The sequence below is a fragment of the Chroicocephalus ridibundus genome, chromosome 5 (genome assembly GCF_963924245.1).
Source record: "Chroicocephalus ridibundus chromosome 5, bChrRid1.1, whole genome shotgun sequence".
Lineage (NCBI taxonomy): Eukaryota > Metazoa > Chordata > Aves > Charadriiformes > Laridae > Chroicocephalus > Chroicocephalus ridibundus.
The window spans coordinates 40,006,219-40,028,438 of record NC_086288.1 but is presented as its reverse complement, the minus strand read 5'-3'; the positions used below and the strand labels follow the sequence as shown (position 1 = coordinate 40,028,438).

At 42.6% G+C, this 22,220-nt stretch overlaps 1 protein-coding gene across 1 annotated transcript in view; it reads right to left on the bottom strand.

Annotated features, from left to right (window-relative positions):
• CPE (carboxypeptidase E) overlaps window positions 1–12,267 on the bottom strand; it is a 59,026-nt gene extending 46,759 nt beyond the window's left edge. Inside the window, exon 1 of the mRNA XM_063337355.1 lies at window positions 11,944–12,267. Coding sequence (XP_063193425.1) covers window positions 11,944–12,223 — 280 coding nt within the window. The 5' untranslated portion in view covers window positions 12,224–12,267. The remainder of the gene's footprint in view (window positions 1–11,943) is intronic.
• Between the last annotated feature and the right edge of the window lie 9,953 nt (window positions 12,268–22,220).

The following is a 22,220-nucleotide window of genomic DNA, read 5'->3' as shown; positions in this document are numbered from 1 at the left end:
AGAAAAAAAATAGTGAAAATTTATGAGCCTCTGAGGAATGTCAGCACTGTCATGTAAGCTCCTTTGGAAGATAACTCCCACTCCAGAGTGGTATTAAGAAAAGCAGATGAAGACTCACAGCTATAAATAGATCAAAGATAAGGTTTATCTTAGTCCCCACAAACTGTCTTTCTTATCAAATACTTTGCTACAAAATATGTTTTCAATGGTATATAGCCAAACTAACAGAAAATATTTCTTCTTGAAAGCATGGACTCTGAAATAACCTAGAGGGGCTCTGTTTGGTCAGACCTTATTTTGTTCATTTAACCCTACTTTTCCTTAATACACAATACGATGAGCAACATGATCTCCTGCTTGTTCAAGGCGGTGGAGCTGCAGCTCCCAAGCAGTTTCCCAGTCTACAGTGAAAAGGCTTATTTTTGAAAAGCGAAACATGGCTGCCTCCACATACACACCTGAAGAAACATGCAAAAGTGCATGTTTGGGCAGTGAATACTTTAAATGTGTGCTGACTGAGTATAAAACAAACTCCTGAAATTCCCCGTGCCGCTGCCCAAAGCCCCGCTTCATCTCTGTACGGGCTGTGACTTTTCAGAATACTTTTCGTGCACGAGGCAGCTTTCCAAAGGCCTCTTAACTCTTGTAACTCGTCTTACGAGCACAAATCAAATCATGTTGGCCAACCCTTTCCGTAAGAGAACTGCACCTTTAAATACCACTAATGCCAGATGGTCTCGGCATATAAAGCAGCATGAGACAACATATTAATGCTACTCAAACAAGCAACTTGTGCTAGCAGCAGACCAATGAAATCAGTCTCGGGCTGCTAAGCCTCTCTGTCTCCATGGCAACATCTATTTCAGACAACTCTTCAATTTTCAAGTCAGATGAGCTTGTTGGCCCTTAAACTTCTCTATTCAGGGGGTCTTCTGTTCTTAGGTACTTTTTCACTTTGTACTGGCTACCTTTATAATACAGAACCTATTTATATCAGCTGCTCCATGGAGTATCAAGGAACACATGCTTCTCTGCTTCTGCTTATTTATAGATTTTTCCACTAAAGATTTGTACTATAAGACTTACACTAAAGATTTGTACTATATATTTCCACAATGGATTTGTTCCCCTAACTGTAACACATGGAAACCTTGCAATATAGATGTCTCTGTTGTGACTCTACCTACCATCACTGGAAGAAAAGGGAGAACTGATCCCTTCTTCATACTCCTCTGCTATCAAGGCAGATTTTTAAACAAACAGGAAAAAACGTATATCTGCAGCTGGTAAACAGAGAGAGAAAATTTTGACTTCTCCTCACCATATGTCCATTAGCATAGCTGAGTCAGCACAAATATTGGGGCTATTTGCTACTAGGAAAAATCTGACAGGAAGCAAGTAGGAACCACATCATAAAGGTAAATTAAACACTGAACCACATGCCATCTATCAAGCATATATATATATATATGTAGGGTATGTGGCATAGCCACATGATAATCTGCAGCATGGAAGACGAGAACCTAGGCACGTAGATGAGAGCCTGAGGCACAGGAGAGGATGTTCTTATCCAAAAAGACACGAACTACACGGCAGAGCCAGGAAAGAAGCCAGACATCCTTTATCACAAGACCACTTTTCCTCTCAGTGAAACAACTTCCTACAACAACGTTTAAAGTTTAAACACGTGATAGTCCAGCTCCCAACCCCACAGCTTTTTTCTCCTCTCCATCCCAGGATGTGCTGGTGTCACCAAAAAGAAAGAAGAAATTTCATTCAGAAAAGCATAAACTTAGATCACTCATTCCTCATCTGCAGGCTATTACACAATCAAAGCCACATTTAGGCCTCTTTTTTAAGAGCACACATGCAAGTTGGCTTGAGCATTAGAAATTAGAAGCCTCCTGCTTATAATGAAGATTCAGTTGTACAGCTCCCAGTGACTTCAGTTTGATCTGTTGGTGCTCAGCAGCTGGGCAAAAGGAGAAATTAACCCCCCGTCTAGTTTATATCAGTTGAAAATCTGACATGGAGAGTCAGTTTACCATAGCCATAAAGCTCCCTTTGAAGTAATGATCTTTTACACGTGTAAAAAGTTTATAGTTAGGTTGTAGACTCATCCTGATTTTGCTTGTAATTCTAAAACTGTGCTTTTATGCAATGAGCCAAAATGCAGAACCAGCCAAAACTACAAAACCTTCAGTTTAGCATCAGAAAAAAAGGTTAATTTTGAATGATAAATGTGCAAGGACTACACCATTCATAACAGTGAAAGACAGCAATGTATAACTGAACGACAATCACACCGTGGGCTCCCTTTACTTTTGAGGGACACAAAAGTAAAAGGTCATTTATATGACATGTCTCGCAGCTAGAAAGCTCACACTTTCTCAATAGCAAAAAAAAAATTTACTGGATCATTAGATTGGTGTACCAGCAAGGATGCCTTCGCCAAGAAAACAGCTCATTAAACCTTGCCCAGTCAGATGTCCCATCCGATCAAACAGTTCTTTCCAACTGGCTTTAAGGCAGAGCCACACCTAAAGGTAAGCATTCAAAATGGCACACGGCGGCTGTTCTCGCTGTAGGCAGGCCTCTGCAGCCAGAGCAGTATCTTACTTCGGTTGTAAATCAGGCAGCTCATGCCCCATGGTCGTTGACAGCTCCCCGCAAAGAATGACTATCTCAGATTGCTCCGTGGGACTTAATTTGTGAATAAACAAGGATGTCAGGTTTTGCTGATAATTCAATATGAACAACTACCAGGAAGCAGCTACTGGCTTACACAGTCATAAATGTCTCGCTTCAGAAAAAGAATGAATTAAGAATAAGTCTTTACTGCCTTCAAACCTCTCTCTTACCTGACCATTGTTGCTACACAGGCACGTTTCTAATGTATGGCCTTGCATTGACCCAAACCCCTCTGACCAATCACCCTCTTACCTGCTGCTGTCATGGGAAGACATGCCCAGTGCTGATCCGGCCAACACAACATCCATGTGCTGCAAGAAACCTCCCTCCAAAGGGAAGGACACTACGGACCAAGACCACGCTTTTAGTCTAGTGCCTTCATCCCCAACAGTGCCCCCGAAAGGAGCAAGTAAGGCGCCACAGGACAGCTATCATGTCATGGTAAATACCACCGTTTCCGTATAATATGGCAGAACCCTGATTCCAAAATCCCAAATCCCAGGAAGTCAAGCGGTTTTCTCCAGCACTGTTGTTCCACAGAGCTCCTCACCCACACAGCACCAGCTTCCAACCTTAAACCTGAGCTAACGCATGCAGATCTACGGCAGCCCAAAGAGCTCAGATTGCTGTCACGCTGCAAAACAAATCTCCCTACCCCGCTACCATCTTACCTTTTAACTACAAAGACCCTTGGTGTCTTCGTTTAGCCTCAGCATAAAAGAAAGTAGGCTTCCAACTAACAATCTGATCCCACTGAACCCTGGCTTTTGATTTGCAACTTACTCTAAAATAAAGTATATGAAATATACGCCCTTTACTCTACTGCTCTCGATTCTACCCGTTATTTTAACTAACTGATCCAGAAGCCTTGAAGTACACACTGCAGTTTTCACTTTTCCTTCATTCCACAACATTTTAAGAGAATTCAGCTACAAACTTTCTTTCCGGTTTAATTCTCAACTCAATGGGAAAAAATAAGCAAGAGTATGTGGTAATACCCACATGAGACTTTTGTTTTAAAAGAAAACATAGACACACAAAAAAAAAAAAAGATGTGAAATGACTTTTTCTTTTTTTTTTTTTTTTAGAAGGAACATGAATTAAATAGGTATGAAGACCTAACAATATAAATTAATCTGCCGGGAAAAAAATCAGATATATATATATATCAGATATATATAAATAGTATGTTTCACAAAGCAAGCGTATAAAGCACACCAAGGTACTTCAGATGATGACACACGAAAGCTGGGATTCATCAGGACTTAACCGTAAGCTCTTGCACACGTTCCTAAGTTAGAAGCCTGCCCAATGTCGGCTCCTCTTATAGTCCGTGGAGAAAACGGATGTTTTCAGAGGGCACTGCAGCCCAGCCAAGAGGTCCACCTGCTAATCAGCGAAGAGAGATTATAGCATGTAGACTTCTGAGTCATGTACCATATTTGAAAACAAAAATTAAGTGGAATGAATACAGAATTAATTCTAAATTAGTTTTAAAACTAATAGCCTAGTAGTAACTTCATCCAACCAAAACTTCATGTTTATTAGAAAATAGGAAGACGAGTCTTGCAATTTTCACCCTCTGTGTAATTTAAAGGCTTGAGATATTGATCACTAAATTATAGAAAAATAGACAGCTTCTCCCAAATAAAGTAAATTAAGAATTAATATAATAGCAAAGTAATTTTTGGATAAATCACATGATTACAATTTACTGCCTTTAACAAAACGTCTCACAAAATCTTAGGAAATCACTGTGCTTCATATATTTCTCATCGATTCTCTGGAGTTTGCATTAATGTCACCATAATAAAACATCCCTTTAATGTCAACCAACGACAAAACAGGCTCACCTCCTGTTTTCATTGGAAACTGTTGAGGCATTCTGCGGATGTGGGAGGTGATGACAACTTTTGCCTTTAAAAGAAATTAAAGTAATCGACTCTCTGAAAGGGAGCGGGATTGTCAAAACCAGCCTGGGTCAGACCAACAACGTCTGAATGCTCTGCATACTCAGACTAATTTTAAGCCTGACAAGCAAAACAACTGCCTTCTGTACAGCCATGTTTATTCTTAATGATCACAGCCCTTTTTACTACAGCTTAGTTGCCCTTTGTGTTATTCCAGCAAATAAAAGAGAAACTTTTGACATGCAGTAGCTGGGATCTAGAGCATTTTTGCAGGTAGCACCCAGCCTCTCTCAACCCTTTTTTAAATGGTCTAACAAAAAGGGAAGTCTTTGAATACCTCAGCCAGTGAAGCAATTTGGAGAAAGGGTATTGTATCTCTAGGAAATACTGCAGAGACTGGCTAGCAGTTAGCTGTCTAACCACGCTTACTGTGAATTTCCATTGACTTCAATGGCAACGTGAGCGGCATTAATGACTCGCTGCAAATGTGATCTAAAATGCGCTTCTGTCTCCTTGACTTTCACCAGTTTTCTGAGCACATCTTTCTCTTGGTATTCTACACCTCTGGTTTTAGCTGAACATTAAAACTGAGATAGGAAGGTAGGATGAATTCAGAAATATTTTTTATTTAAGAAAGAAAAACCTATATTCAAAAAAAATGAGTGTTACCAAGTACATTCTAAAAAAAAAAAAAAAATATTAAGTTAGTCAAGGCTCTTAAAAATAAAACAGATGCTTTTAAGAAACTCGCTCAGCACATACAGCCAGCCACCTTGCTGCCAGCAAATCCTACAGCCCTCTCGAGACCTGCGCAACCTACAGAATCTGCAAAGGACACTGGACACGCCGCTCTGAACACAGGCAGCATTAAAATCGTGCTGCCAGAGACTACCCCAGCCCAAATCCTGGCTGGGAGACTCCAGGGGGACTACCCTAAGTGGCACTGTGGCCCGCAAAGGGATTTCACTGGAAAGTTAATTACAGCCTCTCAGTCTTCTGCAGAATGAGTGAAGTACAACCAGCCCCAGATTTGCACCCCCAGAAGGCGAGCCAGCAGCGCGTCCCCTGCGGCGTTTGATGGGAAAGCCAGAACGTCCTCACAAGCTCTGAAAGAAAAATCTGTTCCCTGATGCACAAAGGGAAGAAAAATCCAAATGCAGGCGGCTATGTGAATAATAGGTCCAACCGCATTTTATTCCGCGTTTTCTTTGACACATCCCTGCGGAGACACCAGCAGCTGCCCTGCTCATGCTCTGGGTTGGGCGCTGCGGGCGCTCGCTGCCCCAGGAGCGGCTCACCTTTAAAGAGGATTGCAAACGTAAGCCGTGAGGGAAGGAGAGAAGCTGAGCCTCAGCTGACAGAAAAATGTGACAGCACGATGTGGCCAGCACAGCATCTCCCGTACTCCTCATACAAAGTGCTTTGCTTGTGCCCACCCATTTACAGCCCCTACCTTTAAGCAAGACTCGGTGCACTCGCATTTAGCGGCGACCAGCCCCGTATCCCTGCCTTCAGAAAGGGAACGCTAAACAAGCGGCCATTGATAAAAACCGATGTTTGCTTAAACCTCAAGCATGCAAAAATTAGGTTTGCTCTCTAGTACCTAGAGTTAACAGTGAGCTCTTGCCGTCTTCAATTTGTGTTAATGCTCTGCAAAACTGGGAAATATTACCAGGGCCTATCAAAAGAGCTCACAAGATTTTCACTCGCCAGTTCCAAGCGCAAGGAAAAGAAGCTTTACAATATCAAGCGCAATTAGTTGTAAGTGATAAAATTAGAACGGGCACATCTGATGACGTCACTGTAGCCAAGAGACGAGTTACATGTTCTCTAACGTCACCACTGCCAGAACTCCCTGCCGCCAGCCTGGGCGCTGCCTTTGCCCATCTGAAGCAGGACAGCCCGCAAGACCCACGGGTGACACCGAGAAGTGGGTGTCCCCCCACTTCTCCTGGGCTACCCGGCTAAGGCCACGCAGCAGATTCCTGCCCACACCGGGCTGAAATCACGGCAGCCTCCCACACACTTGGTTCTTCTTGCTGCTGCTGTTTTTCAAAGAGTAGCAATTGCTTGCAGTTCTCTGGAATGGCTGCAGAGTCATTTAAATCGCAATCATTTAAAAAAAGATACTAAAAAAACCAGTCTTTTGTGCAACGGTGAAATACAAACATTACGAGCAATAATTATTTTTTTTTTCCTGTGAATTTGTAGGGTTTACTTATCGCAATTTCTTGTCACAGACAGTATTTGCTCACACGGCTGGTGCCACAGCTGAATGAGGGAGCACTTCAATGACAGAAGAAAACCCTTGGGTACGCTTTCTGTATTAGCGGGGAGATCTTGGATTTCCCCATTCATTAATATACAGGGGAGGCATGATTTTCACTTCCCTTTTAGTCATCCTTTAGTTATTTTGCAGGAGAAAATGGCTCCAAGCACTGCAAAGCTGGAGTGTGAGAAGCTGAGAGCCTGAAGTTGGGCGAGTTTTGGGGGGCCCAGTACAGGAATTGCAATCTGGGAAGCCAAGCAGCTTATTTAGGCTCAGTGCCAGCACTGACCCACCCAACCCATTTCCTCGCCGTGCCAAGAGGGGTCTTGGTTAAAGTGATGGGTCCCAGGATTAACGTAACTGAGTTGCACCTCATAAAATGGACTGAAGTCGCACCCGCGGGGTCCTGCACACGCCCCGAGTCACAACTGTGGTGCTCACCTCACACGCGGCGTGCTCCTGCCTCGCCGGCTCACCACATCTTGCTGTTGTTCGAAACTGGAAAGTCCACAGTGTGCCATTTTATAGAGAATCAGATGTCTCGCTCAACTACCAATAAACCTCTTCCTTCTATTTGAAGTATTTGTAAAGATGCTTGTGGGAGGAAGGATGAACAATAGACCCATTAAAATTGAAAAAAACCTCTTCTAAATCAAATGCTGTTTTGAAAAAACATTAAATACTTTGTCTCCAAAATGACATTATTCTGATATTTTCGGGATTTCTGTTTGCTTTGCTTTAGCATGAACAATTTGACTTAAAAGTCACAAAAATTTGCACATAATTTTGTTGTCACAAAATCTGTATTTTCATCCATCCTCTCTCCCCTCCATTGGATGCAAAAGTAATTTTCAGATCCTGTAGCTGTCACACACATAACCAGTCAATTCGTAAGCCTCACTCTGAGGATTTCTTCACAAAACCAAACACTGAAAAATAACCACTATAAAATCTTAGCAATTTATTTTCAGAAAGTAGGAGGTGAGAGAAATTTTTACCTGCAATTTTTTCATGTAAAGAGAAAAAAAAAAAAAACAACCTAGGAATCTTGAAAGTGTCAATATATTTCATTTTCAGGTTTGAAGTGAAGCGGTAATGGAGGGGACTGGTCTCGCACCCCCAAAATCAATGGTACAAATGAGTCAGAAGTGGCAGCATGCCTAAACAAGTGGCTGAACATTAACGGAGGAGGAACTGCTTTAGCCATTAATCAATTCTAAATATATTTCACTGCTGTTAAAGAATGCAATCTTGCGCCCCAAATGAGCTTAGTTATGGCAATAAAAAAAGCCTCAAGAGACCCATCCGTTGGGTGTTTGTTCAACAGAACATCAGATACCCAAAGCAAGAGCCCACTTCCTCTCTCAGGAGCAGTCAGTATTCTCCTGCACCTGAATTAAGGCAAAATGTTGTTTACTTTGTCCCAGAAAGAATCTCTGCTTTACTGTCAACTGTCCTCTGTGTTCCCTTGGTGCATCATCAACTTCCCACAATCTCTTTCTCCTCGCTTTATCTCACCTCGCCGTCTGCCATCTTCTGTCAGCTTTCCCAGACTGTATTTTCTCACGCAATCAAAGCCCCTCCAAAAGGTTTTGATTGCTTCCAGTCTGGGTTCACACCACAACTTCTACACCTAACCACTGATGCGGTCTCATCCAAGTCTTCCTCTGCCTTAACTTTCTAGTCCCCATCAATTCAAAGGTTATCTGCATGGAACAGCAGCCTCAGTATAAACCTGTTTGTTAAAGTGCAAATATCTTCAGCTCTGGGTTTTGCTTCTCCTTATTCAAGGGCTTCCTTTCCATCAGCGACTGCAGGCTCCAATCTCCCATATGGGTATGGTATTAGCCTAAAGAATCTGCTGCCACCAAAAAAAAAAAATTGCAAAATATTAGAACAAACTCTGGCACGAACCAGAAGGGACACAGAGTGGTCTTCACAGAGTGGTAGAGCGGTCTTCAAGTTTGCAGAGAAGGCAGCACGTTCTCCGAGGATTTAACGTAGGATCAGAAACTTTAGGCAGCCTCACGCTTCCGGCATTCAGCACATCCCTGGGAATTGCTCTGTGAAGGCCGTGCTCATCTTCCCAGTGACTAATCTGGGCTTCCAAGATTTGCCAAGACACTTTGTATGCTTATGCGAGAAACCAGACTGGCTCATACGGAGTCATTCTGGTTTCCAATGCAGTATCAGCACTTTAAAAAAAAAAAAAAAAACCAGCCTCATAATGTATATTTACCCCAGCAAAAGATGAGGCCTCAATGATTCGTCCTAGTTACTTCATTCACTAAGGATTTGTTCCAGCTGCTTTGGAAGTCTAAAGCACTTTTCTAAAATTTTCGTGTTTCTCTCATGCATTTTTTTGAAATATTGCACATGTATTACAAAATTATTTTCAAAGTAGCTGATATTGTAAAGTTAACATTGATTTATATGCTTACACACGGTCAAATGTATTCACACAAAGCTGCATGGCCACGCAATGCGCATGATTATGCCATGTATGCGCAGTATTTGATTTACTCAGTACAAAGCATCTTCACTCAGTACAAAGAGTCTTTATTGACGGTCTGCTGACAGTTTCCTGATTTATTTTGTCAGCAACTTGCTCACTAAGTGAATACAAACATTTTTTTTTTTGTTTTCACAGCGGCTCACTAGATAATTCAGGTACCATCCCTGCATACTCACCAGGCTTCTAGAAGCATGAGCTCTCTACAGACCATAAACCTGTAAGTCACACTGTGTATTTCATTTATACGTATACACACATATATATACATATATATTTTAAAATAAACCCTGTGACACTCAGGATATCTTGTAGAAACAGTTTATGTTCAGGACTAACAACTTCTTAACCTGTCATGAAAAAAGAAAAAATAACTACGTGCGTGGCTGTGAATCTATCACTTTTTAACAATAGATGATGATAAATCAGGTCCCGATCCTGCAAGCTGTAATCACACAGAATATCCTTATTCCTGTCGTCCTCCTGGGAATCAAGCATGGATGCTCAGAGTGAGCGAGGGTCCCCCCTCAGGTAAGAGCTGCAGAATCAGCCTTGTATTTCCTGCCAAGGCCGGTACAAGGCTCCAATTCTTTTACTGCACAGCTTAAAAAAGCTCACATAGAAAAATAAACAGCGCTACCTTTTACTACACAGTAGAAGAAAGGGCACGTTACTAAGTAGAAAACGCCTCAAATACAACCGTAGGTGCTTAGGCTCCTGAACAAAGAAGCAGGGATGTTATCAGTGCCTTTGCAATTATTTCAAGGAGCGCAGCCATAAGCAGGCATGGGCTCTGGCTGGTTGCCCTTCCTGAAAAGACCCTGAGTTTCTCTCATGCCCCACTGCAGATGGCGAAAGCTGCAGCAGCTCTCCGCTTTTTGAGAAATGCTCACTACCTCACAGAATGAAACCCAGGATTTAAAAAACAAAACAAAACAAAACAAAACAAAACAATGAATTTGTTCTGGTTCAAACCCTGGTTAATCCTCTGCAAAAAAAAAAAAAAAAAAAAACCCAGCATTTTCAGCATCCACCACTAAAGATTGCCAGGACTCATCACATTCCCTGACATGTGATTCAGACACTACAACATGTGGCATTTTCGTCTATAGGGCTGCCTTTGTGAGGGACTGAGCACGTTCTAGGAAATGCTTGATGTTCACTGTGGCTTACGTGTGGACAGAATCCATAGGAAGTTTTCTTTTCTGTAGTTTGTTATCGCTCATTGATATACAGTTGGATTCTCTTTTGCTTGGGCTCAATGACAAACCCTTTCTCACATCACTGACACCAACAGGAGAAACAGCGTGTCTGTAGGAAGAGCCACGGCCCCATCTCGGACAGCACAAAGTGCTCTTTTTCTCCCTGTTTCAGCCGGCTTGGCAGAAGTGCCAAATAAATGAACTGTAGCGACTGTCCCCTGACAGTAAAGCAAAGTCATAATAATAATTGCATATCATTCTAGCGTGCAAATTACATAGTGGCAATAGATTAATTCTGAGCTTCAGGATCACCCCTCATATCAAGATGACAACATACTACAAAGAAATTTTTCAAATTTCACTGCAATTCCTACATTTTTCATTTCAAGACAACGCTTTGCTACCTTGCCTTCCTCTTCCATCTTCCTTATGTCCAATATCCTATGACCTCTAAGTTTTATCAGTAGCCCTAGCGCAGTCGTTAAAAATGTAAGTCCCTCGAGGATACAAAGCGAGGTTATATTCAGATCATAAAGCAGAACATTAAGCACTAATTGTACAGAACAAATCCCGAGACCCACAGCAGCCGCATCTCCACCTAAAAATCACAGACTTCCAGACCTGTTCTGTAACCTACCAAGGGAAATGTGAAGACACGACTGCAGGTGGCTTATGGTTGGACCTCAGGTACTGAGCAGCTTTCAAGACTAAGCCTTTTCACATCTAGACCTAAGAGATACTATCAATTCTGCAACTGGAAACGATGAAAAATGCACACTCGTAGGCGTAAAACAAATGCACAGTGCCAATCACATCCCCTTCTATAAAAAAAGTCTCAGACCCCAGTTACACATAACCCCATATCCTCAGACGCCTGTGCGAATGCCCGCAGCGTGCCGCGGTGACAGGGTTTCCGCAGGCAGCCTGGCCGTGTCGCGCAGCTCGCACGGGCACGTTCATACCCAACGCTTTCTCCCCGACCGTCTGGTTCGTGCCAGGGAGCGGGGAGGCCAGTGCCCTCCCGGGGAGGCCACCGCCTTCCCTGTCCGCACAGCTGCGCCGGGTGCCCGCCGGCAGAGCCCAGGGGCGCCCGTTCATTCCCCGCTACCGCCGCATCTGCTGGCGTTTCACTGCAATTTTAGCGCGTTTCTGTACCCAACCGGGCGCCACATCCAACGGCGGCGACATGAAGCCGCTCAGCGCCGGTGCAGCCGCCCGCTGACAGCGACTACAGCGAATATTTTAGGGACAGCATCCGCCCGCTGCCGCCGCACCCCAGGCAGCAGCCCCGCTCCGCCCCGCCCCGCCTCTACCCGCCGCCAGGTGCGGGCACGGCCGCCGCCCGCCGCCCCCCTTTACCGGGCTCATGCTCGCCGGGGCGGTCGGAGACCTCGATGACCAGGAGCTCCCGGCCCTCGGCGCTGCGCCCCACCGTGTAGATCCTGCTGATGGCGGGGCACTGCAGCCAGACGGCCACCAGCGCCTCCCGCAGCTCGGCGTAGCGGTGGTACTCGAAGGAGATGCCCTCCTCGGCGCTCAGCCGCCGCCGCCGGCTGGCCGCCCCCGCCTCCGCCGGCTCCGCCGCCCGGCAGCCGGCGGCCAGCAGCCCGCACAGCGCCAGCAGCACCCGCACCGCCATCCCGCACGCCTGCCCGCGGCCCCGGCGGGAGGGAGGGAGGGAGGGAGGGATGAAGGGAGGGAGCGGGGGGCGGGCGGAGGGGCGGGGAGGGAGCGGCCGCTCCGCCCGTCTCCGCGGAGGGCGGCGGGAGGAGCCAGAGCTCCCCGCGCAGGGCGGCGGTGGGTGCGCGGCCCGGCGGAAGGCGCTGAAGCTGCTGGCATCAGCCGGTCCCCGTGTCCAGAGGGAGAAAAGCGTTGGAAGAATCCCGGGGCGCGATTTCTGCATCGCTTCGTGTCATCTGTGTGGTGAAATACTTTCGTCCTGCACGGCGTTCGTGCAGTCCCACCGAGCTAATCCACTGGCAAAAACCTAACGGAACAGATGATAGCTGCTCCACGAAAGAGTCAAACAGTATTGCTGCAGAATAATACAAACGTATTTGATTGGCCTCACGGGGAAAACTATGAACCATCATCTATAAGGTACCCCTGCTCATCATCTATAAGGTAGCTTTGCTGCATCACAGCAGGCAAAGGATAAAAAGCAAGACTTCCTTTCTGATACCGAGAATATTTAGAGAGCACATCCCACAATTGTCAATGTTCTGGTGAGGAACCATTCACAATATATCAATAAATCACAGTCTCAGATCACAGATTGCAGATACTACAGGACTTCTGAAGCACCTGTTTTTTCAAGCTGTTTCTATAGGCATAGGTGTTCAGACTACGTCAAAACGGTCTGGAAAGGACAACTGATAAAAGCAAAAGGCTAAATGCTAAAGAGCAACTTCCATATCAGGGTTTTTTTAATTATTATTAAAGGACACAAGGCTCACTGGAAAATTTTGAGAAGTTTGGAAACCACACATCCAGTTCCTCCCCCTACAAATAGAATTTTGTCCCCAATAATTTAATACATGTTTTGCGCTGATCATCTAATCTAAAAGGGTGAGCCTGTGTAACATCCCCTTCCATCACCAACTTATACTGAATCAATTTATAGGAAGATTTGTTAATAATGCTTTGTGATCCTATGGATATTTTCCCAAATTATGGGTCATCTAGTTCCAACCAAGAAGAATGGAAATAATGTCTTTTGGGAGAACATCTTCATTGCAACTTGGTGATACACCAGCTCAGAAATTCATCCGGCACCTGAAACTCGGACCTGAAAATGCTACTATGTATAAATACTTATATATCTATTTATCTGTGCATAAATACTTATATATCTATTTATCTGTATTCATCTATACTTTTCATCTTTCAGTGTCCTGACTGTCAGTCCTGGATTATTTGATGTGTGACCAAAGGTCAGCTCACCCAGACCTTACCATCTTTCAAAGCCAACTGGGTTCAGAAGCTTCTCCGCCCTGTTTAATTCCAGTTTTACAAGAACACAACCATGAGCAAAGGCACCTTCAGGGCACTTCTTAGAGCCTGGAACTCTCCATTTTTACTGCTAGAAAACTTCAGAGACGGCTATCATATGATGTCACATTAGTTCTGGAGTTGTGACAATGCAAATGCAAACTTACTCCAAGCATTTTGTAAGACTGAGATGCGCAGAGACTCCCTGATAACGTTGTTTTCTCTTACAAAGATCACCGTTCTGATTTTGGGTTACAGAAGTGCCATCCCTCTGACTTCTCTCCTCCCTAACAGCATGTACTGTATTATGAATTTGTTTATGACTTCACACTACTTTAGAAATGTGCTCTCTGTGCAATGCTCTCAAAAATGAACGGCAAATAAAGGTAGCTGACCTAGCATTCACAAGATTCACATTCTGTATCAGTTTGTTGGCTACATTCATCACAGGCTAAACATTCCTCGTTTTCTTCATCGCTTTCCCTTGCACTTTATACACAAAGCAAACAAATCTGCTGATGCTCCGATTTTAGACTTACAGTATCATTTTCTGGGAGAACTTTCTGAGCTGTCAAAAAAACCTTTGTGCATTGTAGCAACTCTCATTGGCTTCCCTTCCAATTTATTTTAGCAAAATACAATGTCACTAAAAGATACAAGTAGGCTCAAATATCATCTATTTCTTTTCATCTCTTCAAGCAGTGGATTATGATTCCACTACACAAAATTAGTCTCTCAACTAGATCCGAATGGATTTACATTAATTTCCATATTTATTAACCCCCTACCCCTAAAAAAAAAGAGAATGAGTACTTATAAAACCACATGCATGTACACATCTTGTGTAAAACAAGGCGGTTTGTATACTACCAATTTTTTCATTTTGAGTTCACATGTACTGATTTCTTTTTAATAAGGGATCAAGAAGCAATGATTAGTTTCTCAGGCAGCTTAGGAGCATTCGCAGAACTGAGCAGGAGGAATAAATCGATGACTTCCTTTCTATCCAACCCCTCCTCCTATTTTCCATAGTTCAGAGATGATGACTGTCATCACAGGCAAAGGCCAAATTTCCTTGTAATATGGAAAAATGTTTTTCACTTGCCTTAGTCTCAGAGGAATACTCTAACACCAAGGGCATTCCCAGGCTATGTGCATAACCAGGCTCCTGGGTACGGCCTCGTAAGCTAATAACACTAATTAGAGCAGGGAGCAGACCTCAAGTGCTCCCTGTCCAGAAAATGTCGTGATCAGCAGATTTCAAACCTGGCTTTACCTCTCCCTTATGTCTGTATATGACACGGAATAGTAGATTATATCTTACTAACAGACACAGCCTAAATAATTGGGTAATGGTGAAGAAAGCTTCATTGGCGTTTACAAAAATGCTTATTTATAGACAAATATATATATATATACACAAACTTATATACAACATTCATACGTATTTACATATCACTTCATTCTTTTGTCCAAAACAACTTGCTGAACGTGATTCAAATTTTCAGATACTTTTGACTTGCCTGACTCTGTCTTTTTCAGCAAATCATGATTCACTAGCAAGTATGTAATTAAATCTAAAAAAAAAAGAAGAAAAACCCCACCAAAACCAAAAAACCCTCACACTCACAGAGTTCTGCTTACAAGACTTGAGTAACTCTGCACTTTTTTAATTTGTGTGGCAAGAAAAGCAGGCTGAGGCGGCTATTTTCTTTTATAACCCTAAAAGAGAACCCTAAACCTGCGTCCACTAGGAACAATAAAAGTACATTAGGAAAAACAGAAATCCTAAAAACATTCTATGATATTTACATTACTAATAACCAAGTACTGTTAATAATGACGCCATGGAAATTCTCAGTAAACTTCTCTGGTTTATATTGGGAAAGAAGTGAGAGGTTACACTATACTGCATGGGGAAGACAGTGCTTTCTAACAGACAAATAACCAAGCAGGATGCTGAACATAATGCATAAGGGAGAAGATCATCAAGACTAAATCACTAATTGGTCTTTAAACCCTGCTCTGAGGAGGACAGGGCATCTTTGGCCTGCTAATATTCAGTTATACCACGTTTTCAAGCCTTGGAAAAATTCTGAAAGACTGCTTACGGCACATCTATTCAGAAAAAACAGCTATAGACCATGTACGTCCTAGAAGACCAGGTAAAAGCTGGTAAGGGTTTCAATCAAGAAATTCACAATAGGAATAGAATAGCTCCAATCAATTTTAATAAAGAGAGCAGTTGATCTCCGTGTTAACACATAACCAGGCAAGCAGACAGAAATAACTTGTGAGATGTAAGAACCTTTTACAAAATTTATCTGAATGCTGGTTAAATACATGTATTATACCCAGCAGCTCTGGTCACTTGAAGGTTTGTCTTCAAGACAGAAGCTTCTGCTACCAACCTCCAAAATGTCTTGAACAACTCACTGGCTCTGTTTCTTGGATGCCTGCAAAACTGGGTTGAGATATGGAAAGTTGCAGCTTTTCCAGTACCTTGAGAACAAGCATAAGAAAGAAAACACGTGAAAAAGAAAGAGAACACATGAAGAAAGGCTGAGGGATTTGGGTCTTTTTAGTCTGGAAAAAAGACGGCTGAGGGGGGATCTTATCAACACTTATAAATACTTAAAGGGTGGGTGTCAGGAGGATGGGACCAGGCTCTTTTCAGTGGTGCCCGGGGACAGGACAAGAGGTAACGGGCACAAACTTGAGCATAGGAAGTTCCACCTAAACATGAGGAGGAACTTCTTTACCCTGAGGGTGGCAGAGCACTGGAACAGGCTGCCCAGAGAGGTGGTGGAGTCTCTGTCTCTGGAGACATTCAAAACCCGCCTGGACGCGTTCCTGTGCAACCTGCTCTGGGTGCTCTGGCAGGGGGGTCGGACTAGATGATCTCCAGAGGTCCCTTCCAACCCCTACCATTCTGTGATTCTGTAAGAAAAGGCAGGTCAAAGGAAAGATAAATTAATAAATAAAGGCTGAATTTTTAAAAATCCAAAACCAGAAAAGGCAGTTACACAGGACCTTACAGAGAGGGAAAGGAAATAAAAGCACCTTCTAGTCCTGTAGTGCAAGACTGAATCTTTAATTTTTTCCACCTGGTAGATGACTCACCCAGTTACTGAAATTCAGCCTTATCAAGCATTTAATTGCTGACCGCGCTTTTGTTGTGGTGGGCATCCTAAACATGCAGCAATTCTGTGTAGAGCCTCTTCACAAACTGCAGCTTAAATTTCATACAAAATGCACCTGACTTTAGCACTTGGGCACTGCGTACCTACACAAATGGCAGTGGCTTATTTCTGCTGCTTATTTCAGGCCACAGGAGTAATCACTGCTCCCAGGGTGACATTAGGTCCCAGACACAGAGCTGCAACGCTGTTTCTGAGCAGTGTCATGGCTATACCGCCGAACACTCTCATACAGAGAAACGATCATGCAGGATCACCTTGAGATTCCGCAAAACTGGCTGACAGGGTTCTTCAGAAATGGTGAGTCATTATCCAACAGGAGCGTTCTTCTGGTCTTCCACAGGGACTGGCATTTCAAATTCTGGGGGCTAATTTATTCAGTGATTACATAAATGTGAATCAAACCTGATTAAAAAATACGGATGACAAAGAATGGTGAATAATAAGGATACAGCAGCTCTGGAATGTGATTTAGATTACTTGGTAAGTCAAGTACATTTAAATATTTCAGCGCAGAAAATTGTAAATTAGACTTAAGAGCAAGAAATATAAAACACACTCATCACAGTCCAGCAGGCAGTATTGCTAGAAGCATTGAGAGGTCACAATAGATGGGTAACCCGACTATGTTTTCCAGCGCAATGCTGCAGAACAGCTGACTTTATCTTTGAATGTTTAGACCTAAGGACAATGGTTAAGAGGAAGGATGTGATTATACCACCAAGGAGGTGTTAGAGACAACGATCCGGACACGCACTTCTGACGTCTACAGCTCAAGCAAGACATCAAAAATTCAGAGAGAAGCCTCAGAAGTAAGTTGAGAAATAGATGAAAAGCCTTACTGTGGAGGACATCATATAATCTGGTTAGCCGGTGAAAAGATACAATTGAAAAGCGATTTGATTGCTGTGTTTATTACCTTCACAGTTAGAAAGTTATAGCAAAAAACAACGACAAAAAGTTGCCGCCTTCCTGGACCTGCCAGTTTTAGGTTTCAGTGGCTGAAATTTAGCAGAAAGCTGCAGCTGGCAGAGGGAGGGAGGCAGCAGCAACGCGATGGAGATTTGGAGGCAACGAACCAGACACTGTAGTGAGCAATAAGTATCTGTAGCCAAAACGTAGGTTACAATAATATCATTTTTCAATAAAAATTAATGTTAAAAATCTATAAACATATCACACTTTTCTTTAGATTTATCTTAAAACACTCAGCAGTCATTAATTATCAATTTTGTGAAGACAATAAATGAAGTGATATAATTTACAAATATAATCATAATGTCAATTATTATTAATATACGCTGGCAAGCTGCGCTGCAGCGTAATATGAGCCTCCTTATTTAGCATTTCACATCAGCAGCAAAAAGCAGTTGATTATTTTGCAATCCTAATCTGAGCAATTTATTATACTTCTCAAGTTTCCATGGTTTTTGACACAAAACCCGAGAAATTAATTAATCACTTTCATAGGAGTTACTTGTCATAGCCTAAGGGGCAGTACAAGCTGTCATTTCCCACAGATGAGCCTTACTTAAACTAAGCTGGACTTTCAGGAAAAGATTAGGTTGTGAAAAATGTTGCTTCCCCACTTATTCCCCTATCCTACCACGTTTAAGAGTTGCATGTCTCCTTGCAAAAGAGGACAAAGGACAACAAATTGTGTAAGGTTTTGCTGTGCCTTGTCAAGAGCCAAAAATTGTCACCCGTATGTTGCTTTCATTTTTTTTTTCTGTTGCACAAAAATCTCTTAGTTTTCAGAACTACACATAACCTAAATAATCAGAGAAGTCTTATTTAATAAAGGCCTAAACCCTCAAAAAGGTAATTGCCTAACAGTTCCTGATATGCATAAGAGATACACAGTAATGAGGTAGGTGGGTTACCAGCCAGCACCAGTTCAGTAACAGATCCAAGGCTCTGCATTTGAAAAGGGGGTGGTAAAATGCAGGTCTAGCTGAGTCCCGCAGCAAAACAAGCCTGTGGTTTTCAAATGCAAGTTCCTGTGTTGAGAGAGGTATGGTGGGCACATTTTTTCAGGGGAGGGGAAAAAAAAAAAATATATATATATATAAAGCACAGCTTGCATTATTCTCTAGGGATTTGTTAAAGAAAAAGGATCAAAAGCAAGGGTGTGATCACATGCTACTCTAAGGATGTACGTAAAATAACCCAAAAAACTGAAATAGCAAAAGAAAAATATGGATTCAAATCGTGGAAAAAGAACAACAAAAAAAACAACCAGGCAAACCGGACCTAAAAAGATGGCATAAGTGTTATAGTTGAATTTAAAATAAATCAAGTCCGAAATAGATTCAATAAATATTTATTGAGGTAGGAAGGCAAAAACAGCGCTGGGCGGCCGGGGAGTCGCAGCTCCACCAAAGGCTCGCAAATTCAAGCAAGCTGAGCAGCTCTTTTTATCCTCACGGAGGTCGGGTTTCGTCATCTTCGGTACGCCCCTCCGTAGCTTCTTGCTTGAGGTAGTTTAGATAAAATGTTGGTCACAGAATCAGCTCAAAACAATACATTCTGATAACATTGTGGTTAAGCTTTTTGTCAAACAAGAGTTCCCATGTTGGTGTAGCAAGATAATATTGTGGACATGTCTCTTCTGGTAAAACAGGGAGTTCTCAAGACTGCCACAATGGGTTCGTTCCTCTTGCTTAACAGGTTCGATCAGCAAATCACCTTTAGTTACTTATTACAATCCCCCCCTTCTTTTATTTATAAGTGATTTGCTGATCAAACCTAGACAATACCTCACAAGCTGCATCTAATTCAGGATTTTCGTTTCTTTCTCGTCGGCCAGGTGGGTCTAGTTCATAAAAGACTAAATCTTCCAATTTAACTTGGAATTCTGGGGGTCCGGCTGTCACATTATACCGAACTTCCATTGAATCTTCCCATCGACCTAAGGTCCAATTGAAGGGTTGATGTTCATTTTCTAAAGTCATGGTAATCAATACCATTAATAGGATACCAGCTTTCATTTCCCCACTGTTTAGTACCTCTCTGCCTTCCTCGTCTACTCCTTTGCAGAGAGCAACGGGATATCAAGATCTTCTCGGCAGCAGCAGATAGTCTTCAGGGGAATTTTGCTGTTATCCTGTCAATAATTCCCAAGGTCTAAAGAGTTAGTTATCTCTCAAATATATTTCCACCTATGTGGTTGTTGTGCCCGTTTCCAGGCGAATCTTATAGCACACTGTCTTAAAACTCTATACCAGTCTGTTTCATATACTTCCCAAAGTTCAGGTACTGACAGTTCCCACCCACAAAATAATTTACGAATTTCCACTGGATCCTCTGGTCCCCTGGCACGTATCAAATCATTGCGACATTTCATACAGTAGGGTTGTCTCTTAAATGAAACACAGGACCAATCTCTATTACAATTTAGACATCGGCAAACAACCCAACATAAATGTCCGGAAGTAGGGTGTTTTAAGCAGGGTATTCCCCAGAGATCTCCTATTCCGGGTGATTCGGGTATCTCCGTCTCTGTTTCGCAACAAAATGGAAAAACCTGGGGAGTTCCTGTTAGTTTGTATAATCCACCCCCCCCTGTTTGGTCCGGTATCCTTTCTTCACTCCAAGGTGCAAAATATACCTTTCGTAGAGTATTTCCTGGTGGTATTTGGAACCATCGATATAAACTATCTCTTACTTCCCTTCTGGAGTGGTTCATTTACCGGTCTCGCTTTTCCGTATCTTTACTCGAAGATCTCCTGGTTCCGACGTCACAGTCCACTTCTCTGGGAAGATAGGTCCCTTAATCCTACTAGCGTGAGTCCATCCTTTTTCTGCTGTCCGTACAGCCGTATCTGTGGTAAGTAAAACAACAAAGGGTCCTTCCCAACGGGGTGTTAGGGAGGTCTCTTTCCAGGTTTTGATTAGTACCTGGTCTCCGGGCTGGATTCGGTGTATGGAAATGTCCAAGGGAGGTCTTTGTACTACCAAGCCCTTCTTTCTTAGTTCCTGTCTTCTTTTTGTAAGTTCTAAAATATATTCTGTTAAAAGTTTATCCTCGACTTTTGGGTGTTCCACTAATAACCCAAAGTCATAAGGCATTCCATACAACATTTCAAAGGGGGATATACCAGTATCTGTTCTTGGCTGAGTTCTAATGTAAAGCAAAGCCAATGGTAAACATTTAACCCAATTCATTTTTGTTTCCACCATAAGTTTGGTTAGGTGTTTCTTTATCTCCCCATTCATTCTTTCTACTTTCCCAGAACTCTGTGGGTGCCAGGGAGTATGGTATTCCCATTTTGTACCAAACAATTCAGTTGTCTCTTTAATTACTTTGGATGTGAAATGTGGACCTCGGTCTGAGTCAATTACCACAACAGTCCCATATCTTGGAATAATTTCTTCCAAAAGAATCTTAATAACTGTCTTTGCAGTAGCTCTTACCACTGGAAAGGCTTCTACAAAGTGCGTAAGGTGATCAACGAAGACCAATAAATACTGATATCTCCCCACCTTTGGCAATTCGGTAAAATCCACCTGTATTTTCTCAAAGGGTCTTTTAGCCAATTCACGACCTCCTTGAACCTTTTCCCTAAGTTGTCGTTTATTCACTTTGTGACAGGTTAAACATCCCTCTAAAATCCTTTTAGCTAGACCGTATATTCCGACACAGGCATAGTTTGTCTCAAACTGATCCACTAAAGCTTGAATTCCCCAATGAGTTTTATGGTGTAATTTATTCAGTATTCCCCGAGCTAATCCTTTTGGAAGAATTTCCCTGCCATCTGGTAGCAGCCATTTATCGCCATCTCTCTTTGCTCCAATTTGTTGTAGCTTATCCAATTCTTGGAGAGTGAAAGTTTTATCTAATTTTAGCCTTTCAGGTTCCTCTCTCAAGGTCTGAACCATTAATAATGCAGCCCGTTTTGCCTCCGCGTCGGCTAGATTGTTTCCTCTTACAGTATGGGTTAGTCCCTTCTGATGTCCTTTTACATGGACTATGGCTATCTTTAGTGGACCTCTTAATGCCTTTAAAACTTCTAAGATTAGCTTTTCATGGACTAATCCTTTTCCCTGGGTGTTAATTAAGCCTCTCTCTTCCCAAATTTTTCCAAAAGTATGTACCACCCCAAAGGTATACTTTGAATCTGTATAAATAGTTCCAACTTTATTTTCTAAGAGCTTTAATGCCCTTAGCATAGCATATAACTCACACGCTTGTGCGGACCAGGCTTTACTTAATGGTCCTGATTCTTTTATCTTAAAAGTATACCCATCCACAATAGCATAACCTGATTTCCGTTGTCCTTCAACCACTCGTGAGGAGCCGTCCACAAATAATTTTTCTCCTTCGTCTAATTCATCGTCTTCTAAGTCCTCCCTTATTTTAGTCTGCAAATTTATTAGTTGGAGGCAGTCATGTGTCAAATCTTCTTTAGGTTCTCCGTACAAAAATTGGGCAGGATTCTGAAT